This window comes from Lytechinus variegatus, chromosome 5, assembly GCF_018143015.1.
Source record: "Lytechinus variegatus isolate NC3 chromosome 5, Lvar_3.0, whole genome shotgun sequence".
In the NCBI taxonomy this organism is placed as follows: domain Eukaryota; kingdom Metazoa; phylum Echinodermata; class Echinoidea; order Temnopleuroida; family Toxopneustidae; genus Lytechinus; species Lytechinus variegatus.
The window spans coordinates 40697669-40713517 of NC_054744.1; the positions used below are offsets into that span (position 1 = coordinate 40697669).

Below are 15849 nucleotides of genomic sequence, written 5' to 3' on the forward strand. Positions count from 1 at the left end.
ATTTTAAAAAAAATAAATAAACATATGGCACAGGATTATAAGCCACCAGCATTGAATTACCACAATAAACCGTGCATGTTATTTGATATACCAAACATGACACTATCGGAAGGAGAAGTTGAAGTATGTGATTCAATAAAGGTTGTTTGTGCCAAGATTACCCTATCTGAGAGAGATAGTTTTCCGCTCCACACTACGCTTATGGTACACCTCCCAAGCCTCAGAGAACATGCCAGTACTCCAATTTCCAGATGAAAACTTCATTGCGTTGCCATAGCAACAGGTGCAGATCATGTTGTTAGCATCATGCTCTAGTGCTACCGGTAAGTGGACTTCGCCTCGCACCTTACCGTTTCCCCGCCAGGGATTAGGGCGAACTATGCCAAGGTACTCCGTTTACTTGACCTCCGTATGAGAGGATGATTACAGTGAAAGTCCTGAAAAATACCTTGTTTACTTATTGATGAAACAGCTCTTGGAGGGGTATTCGATAGGCTGGGTGATATTTAAATTGTTTGATTTGTCGGGAACGAGACTTTCGGTATCTGATTTCGGTTGCACAATATTCACTCGAAGGAACCATAAACATGACTGTACGAAACATACAACAAATCAGTAAAATGACTATAAATTTCGAGAAGAATATTCCAGATGTCCCAATTCATGCGTTGTATGGCGAAATGCTGTAATAGATTACGTAGCAATTTTCTTTAAAAATTCATTTTAGCACTACTTGCTGTGAAATAACAATGTTTGCAACGTGTGTGTATTTGAGTTTTGTTAGACGTGTATCTAACCAGATATGATTATTTACCTCTGGGGCCGACCTTTAGCGTCACCATACGAAAGACGTGACCAGGGCTCGAATCTCGAACCTGTGCATCAATTTGTAACTTCCCCACAGCTTGGATTACAGACGCACGCCACAAAGCCCAGTTTGCAACTATTAAGTTATATAAATTATGTATCTTTAATTATTATACACTGTTCGGATATAAATAGAAGTGACAGATACCATCTTCGTAGCTGAAAAAAGTTATTTCATGACTTTAACTGTTTATAAAATAAGCTCAAATTCAAATGCTTGACAAGCTCCCCAATTACATCTAATCGGGCTCCATAATCAATTACAAACCATGCAATATGTTTGCAGTTGAAGATTGCTGCACCACACTCTGTCCAATTTGTAATGGTACCTGATGCGACAATTAATAAAGTTATAAGGAGCTACATGTACGTTGCTTTTTTTCCTGCTTGTCGTTTAATATTTCGTTGCACAGAGCTACGAGAATGCATGGTCGGAAAGGCAAAAGTAAGGAAGTGTAGGAAGTAATGACTAGGAGTGAAAATACTGCTGAGAATACTAAGATGAGTGAGGATACTGAAAGTACTGAAATTTATGAGATACCGAACTACTGAAAATATGGAGTTTCTGAATACTGGAATGACTGAGATAATGGAGATGTTGAAATCCATGAGATATAATCTAAGCTACTGAGAAGGAGCAAAGAGTCAGAAGTGAAAAAGACAAACTAGACCAAATGGTTGTATATTGCAGCCGAAACAAACCAGTTCGTCAGGAAATAAAGTCGGTTCGGCTACAATATTTATATCTATACATTGTATACCATGACCATGTAACAAAATCATACGAAACCTTATCAAAACGTTTCATTCCATAGACTTATAAACAGAATCCGGTAACATGTAATCAATGAACACACAGCTTCCATACATTTCCTTTCACAATTCGTATTTATTTCTTGGGTCTTGATTTCGCAAAATATAGTGTCCAGCCTATAAGGCCTATACTATTGGTCCCTATTCCATAACCCTTTTAGGCGGGGGAGTGCTATTAGCCCGGTTTTTTGTTGGCATTACAAAGCTACAAAATCTACCTTAAAATGCCGACCAGAATGTTAATTGGATCCAGAATAAGAATTCAGGATTTTGCCAAGAATCTGTTCGTTTGTTCACCTTTTGACACCAACAACAATCGATGATTACATGATTTAGGTGGTGGGAATAGTGGACTCCAGTCAAAATCAAGTTTGAGAGGCGTTCTCCTCTCAGCTTCTCAGTTGCTCCTCCACCTATTTTTCTTTCTTATTCCCATTAATAGCCGTTCTGTCTCCGTTTCGTTAATTAGACTACTCGAAAATGAACTAGTGTAATATCATCGATCTGTCAAATCTTATAGAAATTCGTCAATACATTATTTCTGTCAACAATAAACAGTGTACTTTGCTTTCCTAATATGGCTTGCCTGGAGCGATTCTATTTTTGATAACTTATTTATGTGACAAGATGTATGAAATGGCCTTCATCAATCACGGATCAATATTTCTTCAGGCCCATTATACCTTTTGAAAAACCAATGTTAATGTATCCTTCACTGAATGAAATATATTAATTTTCTATTATGCGATATTAGGAATTCAAACTAGGCATATTACATTATGAACACAAAGTACAAAATGCGGCAAAAAGGGCAAAGTAAAACGTTTATATCGGTAACTTCTCAGAATCATGTTAAGTTGATAACCGTGGCTCCTCACATCATTATTGAAAAGAAAAAAAGAACAAAAATGCCAAGAAGAATCATCGTGGGGTGATCTTGATTTCCTTGCCGAGAAAACATGCAGTTCAAAATCTTGAGCGAGGCTTATGGATTCGATCTCTTATATGTCATGTGAGCGAGGCATTGAATTACATTCTTTTCATTATACGTTATTGAAAGAAACGTTAATTGCCTTAATGATTTATGTGTAAGTATTTCTTTGCAACCAACCAGAGTAATAAGGATTATATCTAATGTTATTGGTGTTACAGCGCACTTTATCAAAGAGAATTAAAGAGCTAGCATACAATCAGACACTGTCTGTACATCTCTGCATTTTGGTTGACAACATCGGAGACTGACACATCATAGCTTCAAGTTATAAGGACACATAGATTACCTGATGACCTTCGGAAGACTAGAATAGACATCGCCCATTGGGATTTATTGACACATCATCCCTCCATGGGAAATAGCGAGGGTTGTTGGACGAAATCTCTAGGTCATTACTTACTCCTTTTTGAAACCCCTGAGCGACCAACTCTACTTGACGTTCGTCTTTCATAGCCACGTGAGTATACACGACGTCATTCCAGCATCTTTTTAAGCAGAGAACTCACAATTCCCCGTTCATAACCATGAGAAGTAATGTCTGCGATGGTTACCTACAATCTAAGCCTGACTGATAACCCCCTCAAATAATCATATAAAATACCGTCACATACAGAACGCACACTCATCCGAATACAGTGAACCAGAAGCGACGGAAAGTGAACATTTGCACTTTATTATTTTAAAAATATTTTGTCATTTTTGTCAACATAACTTTTATTCGTATCTTTTTAATGTATTTTTAAACGAATCATACTGCAAAAGTCAGTTAAGATGAATTTTTTGTATATAGCGCACCAAACATTTCAAATTCTCTTAATGTTCTTTACCCCCAATCTTAACAATAATCAATGAATACAGACTTTTGAATATTTGCATCTTTCCATTGTAATCAACGTCTCTGATTTATGTACTTTCATACTTCTTTGTTGGAATTTTGAGCAGAGGTGGACAACAATTCACATTTTTACCTGACACAATTTCGTGTTCTATCCTTCTTTCATGAGAAACAGTAACCCTCCAATATCCTGGCTGTACGTTAGACAGCAATTGTAGACCACTTAAAGGAAATTTCTTTCCACAAAACCAACTCGTGTGGAATAAGAGGCTTGGCCTGAGTTTTTCATTGATCCCAAGTTTATGGGAGCGTGCACGAAAATTGTGTTTATTCTAAAAATATTTTTTGCGATATTCAACTTGATAAATTGCATTTCACGTGCTGGGTGGCTTGTGGGTTTTGTTTAGATACAATGATATCTCTAGTGACTTGGCGAGGGACTTGATCACAACCAGACGGTCTGGTTAACTTATGTGAGACTGAAATCAGGTAGTATTCCGACATGGGAAATCTCTGGAGTTTTAAATGAACTTTGAAACAATTTACCTCCAGTGTCATCGATCAAACTGGCAAGATCTTAAGGGTAATTTAAACTGAAAGCCTTAAAATTGATATGACTTTAAGAATCTGCGCAGTAGGGTCATATCTTTTTTCCTATTTTAAGAAATATAATACAAACCAAATTAAAGCGTTAAACAGTAACAAAACGCCATCCTAATTTTATTTAATATAAAAGTATTACATTTGATACAATAAAAAAACATGATACATATATCTTGAGAGCGACTGCAAAAAAAAAAGATTTTCTTGTTTTCTAGGGTGTTTATTGTATCCATATGAACAATGTTCGATACAACATCAATGTTTAACAAGGCATTTGTAATGCTAATCAATTTATTCGTGCTGAAAACCTGGAAGAGAAATACTTTATTTCGAGTGTGTAAATCATGACACACATTGAAAAAGGTTCCAAAATCATTCGGATGAGGGTTTTCCTACGTATATTTGGTAACATACACAAAATTTCATCTATCTGCAAATTGTATTGTGATTCTGGAATTATAAGTATTTGCATTTTATAAAGTTTTCAAGAATATAACTTAGAATGCCTCTATAATGCACATTAATCATACACGAAGAGAGTTTGGATTACCAATATTAGAGTAAGCCAATCTTGAAATTGCCTTCTTCGAAAACTTTTTATGCAAATACGAGATTGTTGAATTTAAATTGAAAATTACAAATATTTTTCTCGTGATTGAGATTAAATATCAAGTCTGATTTTCAGGCATGATGGCTGATCTATCAGATGGTGTAACGATACATTGTTTCTTGCTTGAGGTAGATGAAGGTATCTATGTCACGGATACCCAACTATTAACATAGAAAACATCCAATGTGGAATGAAAACATGTCCATGGACATTTCTCCAGGCGATTGTTCTGTCATGATGGGAATACATCTCTTTGACATTTTGATGAATGTATAAATGATTAATGTAAGGGGTGTGAATTACATCCATCGAAGTGAGAGGGCGGAAGAGGGGTGGGGGGGGGCAGGGGAAAGGGGGGGTTGTCAGGAATTTGATGGTTTACGCCAAGATGATGGGGACAAAATTCTAGACCCATTCATTTCAACTATGACCGTCACTATAACCCTTCACTTCAACTTGACTTCGTGTCTGTGTGATTGCATTTGTTATGTGTGAGGGTGCAGGTGTGTGGGTCTGTGTTAAAACAAAGATTATTATCATAGGCAGATCCAGGGGGGCCCGAGGGGCCCGGCCCCCCCCCCCTATTGGCGGAGCAAAAAAAAGGAAAAAAAGGGAAAAGAAAGGAAAAAAGAAAAAGAAGGTAAAAGAAAGGAGAAAAGAAGGCAAACATAAGAGGAGGAAGATGAGTTAAAAAAATAAGATGAGGGGAAGACTTGGAAAATAATTTTTCAACAATCTTTCATGTCGGGCTATAAAATTTTCGCTCGCGCTTCGTGCTCACATTGCTTTTCCAGTGATTTACATATCTTGCTCAATGTGGAGCTTAATATATCAAATTTTGAAGTCAATATACCAACCTATTTCAGCTGGAAAACTGAACTTTCATTATTTTGTTTGATTTACAAATTGATTTTTAAAAAGTGCTCTATAAAAATGTCTGTTTTATGGTCTGAATATTAACATGTTCTGCTTGCGCTGCGCGGTCGCAAAATTTGATTTGTCAGGTACCTATTATTTTCCTGTATTCCATAAAGTTATCAAAATATCCCTATTCAGATCAGATTGTCAAAACGTATCAGCTAGTGCTGCACGCTCGCATTTTGATTAGTGAGTTATGAATATCTCAATATTAATTCTCGAACTAACTACTTTAAAACAACATTTGATGACAGTTTATCAAAAATTTCGGCTCGCGATTTCCGCTCGCATTGATAGATATTAGCTCATGAATCTTATGAATAATTACAAAAGTGCTTTAAATGCAGCTTTCTGGCAATAATATTAACATATTTCGTGCTCTCTTGCTTAGGAAGAGAAATAGGAAAAAAGTCATTATTTTCATATGATGACATAATGTCCTTATAGAATGTCCCGCGGTCCTATGTAAAAACTCAAAGTAATAATAATGAAAAATATCAGCTCTCCTTTTTTTAACTGTGATCTATATCCACTTCACAATTTTCCCACAGACTGCTTGCAATACAGAGCTTAAATTGACCCTTTTTTCAGATCGGAATAATATCAGCTCCTTTTAAACTGTGATCTATATCCACCTCACAATTTTCCCACTCGCTCGCTTTATTGATTTTCATGATGAGAAAGGTATTTAGAATACCCAAATTCTAGGTCGAAATCTGAAACACGCGTTTATTCAGCCTGTTCTCTATTCAAATTATTATCCAGTTTCAGATCACAATATCAAAAATTGTCTGCTCGTGCTTTGCGCTCGCATTATTAATGTATGAAAATTTCCAATAACATATCCTTTTCATGATTTACAAAACATTAATAGAGTGTCCAGAATTTTTCCTCTCGCGCTTCGTGCCCGCATCCGCATCAATAATGTTTAGTTTATATACTTATCCTTTCCACGATTACAAAAAGTGCTTAGAATTTCCATTATTCAGGTAGATATGTCAAAAAAATTCAGCTTGCGCTTCGTGCTCGCAATATTTCTTTTTTTTTTAATATGTAACGTCTTCATGGCTAACTGCAAGCAAGTCTTTGACAATACCATTTCCATCACTTCATTTCTGCTCACGCTTCACGTTCGTAGTAATTATTCACTTGCATACAATTTTTTTTTTCAGGATAACAAACATTGCCCAGAATGTTCAAAATTTTAGTTTAGGAAAAAAGAACATAAGATTTCCAAAATATTTAGCTCGCGCTTCGCGCTCGCACTATATAAATAAAGATTATGGTATTATATTTTTATGTTTATTCATAGGAATAAAGCTTAGAAGTTACTATTAGGACTACTCCTTCAAAGAAAACAAAAATCCCGGCAAAAATCATATTCGAGCGGCCGTTCGGGGAAAATATGGCCTAAATAAATTCCGACCCCCCCCCTATTGGCGAAGGCTGGATCCTCCCCTGAATTATCATGTTTATGAACAGCTCTTTGGTGATTCCATCGTGCCGTTTTTAAGCGAGATGTAGGCCTTTTATGCCCGAAACGTTATATTTTCAAAGTCAAAGAGATTAACGCAAGCTGACAAGACATTAATGTCCATTTCAGACAATAATAGTGATTAAATTTCTATGTCGGAAAGTAAGATTATGGATAGACTGACATTGTTTATCATTTGATTTCGGTTTAAGATTTATTCATCATATTTTTCTCAAACGGTTGCTTGGGGTTTTTTGGTACACAATTTTTAAACTTAGTTTGTTTTTTCTTCATTATGTCGATGCATGGAGTAATATGTGCGTTGAATTAAGATATATAAAATATGATTTCAAAATATTAATAATTTAGGATATAGAAATTTGAAGGTCAGGGTGTGCTTAAGCGGGTTCGGCTAAATCATAAACGTGATTTATGTCTTTGATTGTCATGACCAACCCCAATACATGTCGGATGATATGATTTATACATTGGCGTAAGGGGGTGGGGCACAACAAAATAAAAATTAAAACGGCTGAAACAAAAAAAAGGAAAGGAAACGGGGGTAAATATGATTATTATTTGATATTTTGTAATCTTTAGTACGAAATTATACATTTTCATTTTAGAAGAGGTCAGGATTTTCATTCGGGGGGGGGGGGGGGGCTCATTCCACCACTAAATTTATCTATCCGAATAATGATATGTGAAGGAGATATCCCATTCAAATTTGATGCATCGATCAATACGTTTAGTTTACTAGACTTAATGGTTGTACTCATGTTCAAAGATGTCCTCGACAGAAATATACTAAAATATATCAGATCATCAGAACAAAACATACTCTTCTGAAAAACAAAACTTTGAATAATGTACATGCCTATCTATCCAGACCATCATGAATAAAAAAACAACAACTTCATTTATTCATCCATTCGTTGACTTCATTTTCGTAAAGAATGGGTTCCGACTGGGTTAGGAAAATCATACCTGGCTCATCTATAAAGTATAATATATTTTTCTGCCAGGTCGGAAATATTCTTAGAGAGCTTGAAGAATGTGCAATAGCAAGAAGTAGAATGCTCACATTTCGTTTTACATATCCTCATATGTTGTTTAGAAGTCTCTTTCCAATATTGTAATTCCTTTTGTCTGATAGCGATACATCATGTGTTTCATTTCAGACAAATGTTAAATAAGTCTTAGGAGAAGCCTGTCATGAAAAATTTTATACCCATTATAGCCTGCAAACACGACTTGACCTAGCAATTAGTACGTAGCAGTTAAAGACTTTATGGAATGATATTTAGCACACACCACACAAAGAAGATACTGTAAGCACCAGCCAAATTGATCACCTTTTTGTACTATATAGAAGATCATTATCAGAAAGATGAGTGAATGATATGTGACGTAGCTTATACTTACGGGAATTGATATGGGAACAGTTGCTAAGACCTGAAGTCTTCTGTCATCTTGGCCGTTGACATCCCTTCTTGATCGACCCAAAACACTCACATCTTCTTTATAGTTTGTACCAAACTTACTATCACTGTTAATTCCATTATCTTCTCTTTCATCACCCCAATGGCCATCTTTGTCATGTTCTAAATCCTTTCCAGGTCTGTAAATTGGAGGAAAGTCTTCATTCAAAGTACTTGCATTTGGGTATTCTCCCTTGCCAGAAGGTTCGTAGGGCTCCCCTGAAGATTCGGAGAGGCAGAGCCGGGTTTCCCTTAACTGCGATACGTAACAGAATGTTAACACGAACATCGATATGGTAAGAAAACAGAGAACTGAAAAAGCAAAATAGAGAATTCTGATATGGAATGAACATGAACATTCATTTTGTTTATCCATGGCCATTTTGTTTATGCTTGCCAACACAGCTATTATGAACTGATATCGGAAACGCACCAAACATCACTTCACCACGTTCACCCTGTCAATCCAAGAAGAGCAAGTGAGCGGTGTCTCTGAAAATATCGTAACTCGCGCTCCTATTCGCCAAGAGTCCTAGCGAATTCACGAATGAGAGATCAGAGATTATTCTGATGAAATGTAGAGGGCGCTTTATCACTTCAAACAATAACCGCAATCGTGGAGATTTTGAGGTCTGAAACGGTGCATGCATAGGCCTACAGTACTTAAAACAATCCCAAATAAAACATCTTTAAATTTTAAATGATGTTTGCAAAACAATACTGATTCGATCATTAAACGCTAAAATGGCTTCCAATGAGTATAATTGACATTTGGATTATCTAGCAGTTAATTAATTTATTGATCTATTTTACTTGATCATTTTATTATCGACATGTATATTATTTTTGAGCTCGGCCTATTCATTTTCAAACGTATAATATGCCCATCGAGATTACAGATTATTGCAGAGAAAATAACCTAAAATATATCAATAATATAAAGTATGTTTGTCACCGACGCTGATTGATTTTTTTTATATTGTATGAAATTGATCTTCTCTGTGTGTGATACTTTAAACGAAGATGATCCAACGCACGTGATTTTTTTTGGGTAAAATTTTGGGGAATATAGTTACACCATTAAACAAATGTAATCATGATTAATCTTGATAAGTATTTTGCTGAGAGAACTCGCCACCAGGAATGTATTCTTATACTCTCATGCTTATAATTTCAGATATTTTGAGTGATACAGCTTGATTGTTAGGGCAGTCCAGAAGCGATTATTTGCAGTGGAAATTTTCATATTTCTCTAAATTACATGAAAAGATTTACTGTTTTCATCTTTCCCAACAGATTCTTATTTAAATGTAAAAAGGAAATGAAAAGGAAATCCCAAAATATGCAATCCGAATTAGTTGAAAATCACCGAGTTTAAAATTATGTTCAACAGTAACAGTGTCCACGGACTCCAGGGTCTCGTTGCATAACAGTAATTCACTATCATGGTAATTTTGTCATCTATTGGTAAGTACCATGGAAACTATCTTCAAAAGCCAATCAAAATCAAGGATTCCATAAAAGATACTATTTGATGACAGAGTTATTATAGAGGTAGATTTTAAACAACAGGGCCCTGGCTATACATCTATTGTGTATATGAAAGTAGAGAATAATTGAAAACGGAAATGTTTCTGAACTCTGGACACAAAATCATATTGGGACCTACCGCATGAGATTAATGTAGGGGTTAAAGTACAGGCCCATTGTTATTGGATATTGTTTTGATCATGTTATACTTGACTTATCTCCATTGAAGTATCACAATCATGTCCAAATATAACACTGCATGGAACAATCTAACGAACGAGTAGACCTGTTTGGGTTTTCTGTTCATAGAATGGACTAGCCTGAATCGTCTATAATAATACACCGAGGAATTGTAAGTACGTTAGACCGTCGTTTCTATATATTTTAGAAGGAGAGAGAGAGAGGGGGAGAGATTGATAGATAGATAGATAGATAGATAGATAGGAAGAGAGCCAGAAAGAGTAAATGAGGAGCGGGGTTAATAGGAATACTACTATTATTATCACTAATTACTACTACTTCTACTACTATTACTTGTACTACTACTACTACTACTACTACTACTATTACTACTACTACTACTAATACTACTACTACTACTACTACTAGTTTTACTACTACTACTACTACTACTACTACTACTACAACTACTACTAATGCCACTTATACTGAAGCCTATGCTTACGGGAGGGACAAACTTATGTAATTAAAACTTACATCAGGGCAGATAGTGGTAAGCTATAAAGCGAAACGATGATGTCGACACTGGTTTGTTATAATTTTATTCTTGGTCAACACAAGGGAGGGGGGTGTTCACAGATATCACATTATCACATTGCAACTATGTACACTAGCACATACAGCTTCTAACAAATCCATTGCTGTGTTTTTTCTTTTGCCTGTCAAGAACTCTTACTTTTCTTTTATAAATGTTTTTGAAAACCACTTTTATCATATCCTTTGTTGTTTTAGGAGTGAACACTGATAACACCGCTTGCACGTCATACGGAATAACCCCCTTTGGGATTAGCAGTAGGACTGTTGTTCTGTATTGCAGAAATATGTAAGAATTTAATATTATCATTTCTTAAAATACCATGTAATAATTACAAAGAAAGTCGATTGAAAGCTTGTGCCTCCGGAACGTGCCCACACTCCATTTCTTTCTCACTGTCTCCTTTTCTCTTCTTTTTTCTCTCTTTCTTCTTCTTCACTCTTTACTAAATGTATACGCCTTCATCTATAAACCTAACATGCACATATTTGTATTCTTCATGAAAAACTGATTTTTGTATGAATTCATGTTTACGTAAAATGTAGAAATTTGTGAAACGGAAGAAATTAAATGTTCATTCGATTTAAATTGAATTGAATTCAGAATGAATATATACGTAATTTTGTTTGTTTCACTCAAATTCAGTAATTTCTTGAGTGATCCATGCGGTCACAGGTAGATAAAACACATTTTCACTCAATAATCAATCTACTTTACACCTACTTCTAAAAGAGTGAACATTTACATTTCCCAAAAGAGTGGGTCCTGTTTAATTATCTGGTTTGTAAAAAAAAGTGTATTCAATTTTCATGTGTGAGGTTCAATCCTTAACCGAATATCATGGAAGGAACGTAGATGGCAGTAGAGCAACTATCGATCACAGATTCATCGATTTCTAAGCACGAATCCGTGGCACAAACGTGCCAGCGAGATCAGCGAGTTTTCGCTCAGCAACCTATACAGGGCTTCCAGCGACACGGGCATTTTTAACATTTATTCCGATTTACATATCAAGAAATTCGATTCTTGATGTAATAATAATAGTGATAATCCGCTTTTATATAGCGCTTAATACATGGGAACGCCGTGTATAAGCGCTTTACAGATACATTATTACCCCGGTCATCGGATTCAATCAGTCATTCCCGCACATAATGTGTGCACATCCACCACTCCCTGGGGAGTATTCCAGTCAGTCGCTGGTGAAGCGCACACAGTATACTGGACAAGCTACAATGAATTTCACATCCTACAGCGTGCCCTGGGTCGAGAGTGGCAAAGTGTGGATTAACGCCTTGCCAAAGGATGCCAGACCGCGGGGGATTCGAACACACGACCCTCTGTTTATAACAAGGCGAAAGTCAGAACCACTACACCATGAGCTCCACATAAAAAATATGATTCTTCATATGTAAAAAAAACCGATTGATATCAAATTATAGAATTCGTAATAACCACATGAGAATTGTATTTCATGATATTAAGAAATAAAAATTAGTGACAAAAAGGGATTGTAGCCGAAAGCCTTACGTCGCTGAGCTAAAAATCGTTATTATAAGCAGAGTAACCAATAACCAAATAAATATTAGCACTCTCTCTTTCTCTCTCTCTCTCTCTCTCAGGTATGTTACAGATGCTCAGCTAGACGAGCTATCAGGCTCGATCCCATCGTCCCAATACTTCACTGTCTGTCAGTCGTTGGGTGTACTAACCAATCAGGGAGCTATGGTCTTAGAGATGAGAGGGAACAACTACCAGAAAGCTTTCGGGATAGTTCTTCGATTGTGGAATGAGAGAACTGGAGGAACCCGAACACGTCTCCGTGCAGCCCTGAAGGACGCAGGAGCAGGGGATCTCATGAAGGAATGAAAGCAATGATTTACAATATTAGGTTAAAGGCGTGTTGCAATCGTATAGATCAAGACGGTTAGAAAGTACTTTTATTGAAAAAAAACTTCCCTAGAAAAAGATAATTAATGTAAAAGCAGAAATAACAAATGAAATTAGGAGATTTGTTATATTTTAAAGGTTCCAATATTCTGTGAAAGATAAATATTAAACTAATTACAGAAGGCGGCTCCTGGATATTTTGATGGGGGGGGTAAGACGACCTGAAGATGATTTCATATTCTTCTTAATTTAATTCTAGGGATATATGATAGAGTTGAACGTCCCAGGCTTTCATTTTCACATTTTTCTTTATAATTTCCCTTTTCTTCCCCCCCTCTTTTTCAATTTATAGAGAACTACTTGAAAAGATCATAAGGGTGAGCGCCCCTAGCCCTCTCCCACACTGTGGAGTCTGCCTTAATGCGAATGGTAGCTGAAGATGATGGGGGGGGGGGGGGGAAGAACACCTAACTAGAAATTTAAAGTATCAAATATCATATACCGGAGGGGTGTACGTTAAAAACATCATTGTTATTTTGAGTGTAACATTTTTAAAAAATCATTCTCATTATTTTCTTCCGCAATCAATTTTTATTTTCATCCATCTTGCCCAAGATAACAGGGTTTCGGGGTTAACATTCCATAATGATGTGATGAACAATGTCACCGCATGAATCATTGCCATGATTGATGGCTGAGTGTGTTTTCTTATACGTAATGGCCTCAAATAACAGAAAAAAATACACATACAAATGAGACATCGCTTTACATTTTTTTTACAAGTAAAGTACTATTTTCATGCAATATTTCATTTGCAGTAGTAATGTCCCTCACGATTTGTAGATCATGTTGATTCTGTAAAAAGTGACCTTTTGTATATTTCATTAGCATCATAAAAGTTATTAGTGTTACGCTATATTCGATCACTCTGTTGAAGAATCTTCCATCATTGCAATTTTTCGTCTTCTAGGCCTTTTATATTGGTGGGCAATTTTCTTTTATTCATCCTTTTATACCACCACTGCATTACGTCACTGGACATTACTTCTTCTGTAAACGTATATGGATTAAAACATAATATCTTGAGGAGAAAAAAAATTCATATCAAAGGTATAAAATAACCGCATGATTAAACCTGATATCAACAGAGAGGTCGCATCATCATTCATTTTTATGTTCCTTTTTTTCATTGCAGTTTGTAACTTAAACATGAATAATTCAGTAATTTTTTGTACTTTTGAGTTGAATAAAATCAACATTTCGTAATCATTGTAATAAAGGAGTTTCTTCGCGTTTTTCATCATAGTATGACTCGAAGATTCAAGGAATAGGAAGTATGATAAGAGTCCTGAAAATATTAGTCAATGTATTTGATATAATGTCTTGAATCTTTTTGTGTATTTCATTCATAGTTTCACTTTGATGAAACGAATCCAATATGACAGACTGGATTGGGATCTGAGAACATAAAACTACACATACACAATTTTATACAGACATAGAACTACAAGAAAAAATAATAAAATAAACGAGAGCGAAGGGAGATGACAAACAGAGACAGAGATACTGATACAGAGAAAGCAAGAGTGGGAGGGGGAGGGGGAGAAAACTTAAAAAAATAGAGATTAAGTAGCGGAAGTAGAAAAAGAAAGGTGAAGAAGAAGGAGAAGAAGAAGAAGAAGAAGAAGAAAAAGAAGAAGAAGAAGAAAAAGAAAAGAAAATAAAAGGAACAAGAAGAAAGAAATAAAAAAAGAGACTGAAATAGAACAAAAAGAACAGGGAGAAGTGAAGGAGGGAAGAAAAAAGGTTAAGAGATATTTCTGAAAATAGGACGGGACTGCATGTTTGTTTTTTACACCTAATATCACTGGCGTAGATTCATGCAGCAATACGATACAATTGCTCGGGGTGCGGGGGTCGTTGTGTCACACAATAGTATGACGTCATGTATCTACGTCCTTGTAAACGACCGAGTCAAATCAACCAGATATGAACTGAAATTTGATAACAACCTGAGAAAACAACAATTTGGACAGTGAGGTTATAAGGGGGGGGGGGTGTTTTCAGACCCACTCCTTTACTACCAGTCAATGCAGTCAGGGAAATGATTTTTGCAAGCGTTAGTGGGGTGAGTGGTCACATGTAATGTCAAATCAGGCAGCTGAGTAATGCCATGGTCACATTTGTTCTACGGCGGCCCTACGGCGAGTCGAAAACAGCCGTTTTAAATTTTTTTTTGTCCAACTACATATAGGTGGTTTGAATCAAAATTGATAAAACGGCTGTTTTCGACTAGCCATACGGCCGCCGTAGAACACTAATATGACCATGGCATTAGATTTACTGTATGGTGTCATCAAGGAAAGTATCCTCAACGAGTAATAGGTATACCAATTGAAAGGCTGACTTCACTTTCGTTATCAACTCGTCCTTTAATCATTGTATAAAAGTTTGAACAGGATCCCCAAACACTTCAAATACTTTTCTGTGCGTACCCACTGCACTGAATTGAAACTGATAACAGCCACCATTTTCCGCTTTCCTCTTTCACACTTTCCTGCTCAAGCATGCAGTCACAGTAAAGTACGGTGAGTATATCCTTTATACCAATTACGTATACTAAATAAATGCATGTGGTATCGAACAGATCACATTGAACAGGTTTTTTACCCTCAATGATTGTACCGATTATTGTCAATTTCTGAACTAGTATAAACACTCATTTTAAGCCTACATTGTCATATCGACTGAGGTATATGTATACACATATCGAATGGCCTCCCTTCTTCTGTTTGATTCTAGCCAGAGTTCGACCTTCATCATTCAACAAACCTCACTGGTGAACCATTCTCACGCGTTTAACCATCGCCAATGAATATACCATTTACCACAAGAACGGATCACCAGTCGATCTTAAAGTCGCTCTTAACTTACAGACAGCTTTATGAAACACCCACCAGGTACTTATTCAAATATATTAAATGCACATGTCTACTTGGATTGCTATAAATAATATCAATATAAACAATATGATAATCGTATGGGCCTACATTAATTGT

The 15849-nt window shown here is 36.0% G+C and overlaps 1 protein-coding gene and 1 long non-coding RNA gene across 2 annotated transcripts in view; one reads left to right on the forward strand and one right to left on the reverse strand.

Annotated features, from left to right (window-relative positions):
• Positions 1-8653, reverse strand: part of LOC121415458 (collagen alpha-1(XV) chain-like) — a gene marked incomplete at its 5' end in the record, with an annotated part of 34465 nt that extends 25812 nt beyond the window's left edge. The window contains one exon of the mRNA XM_041608662.1: positions 8540-8653. Within this exon, the coding sequence (XP_041464596.1) occupies positions 8540-8653 (114 nt within the window). The remainder of the gene's footprint in view (positions 1-8539) is intronic.
• Positions 8654-10400: 1747 nt separating this feature from the next.
• LOC121416155 lies at positions 10401-12837 on the forward strand. The gene is made up of 3 exons (XR_005970105.1): positions 10401-10477; positions 11098-11188; positions 12523-12837. It is a non-coding gene; the product is annotated as an uncharacterized LOC121416155 (long non-coding RNA).
• The last annotated feature ends 3012 nt before the right edge of the window (positions 12838-15849 follow it).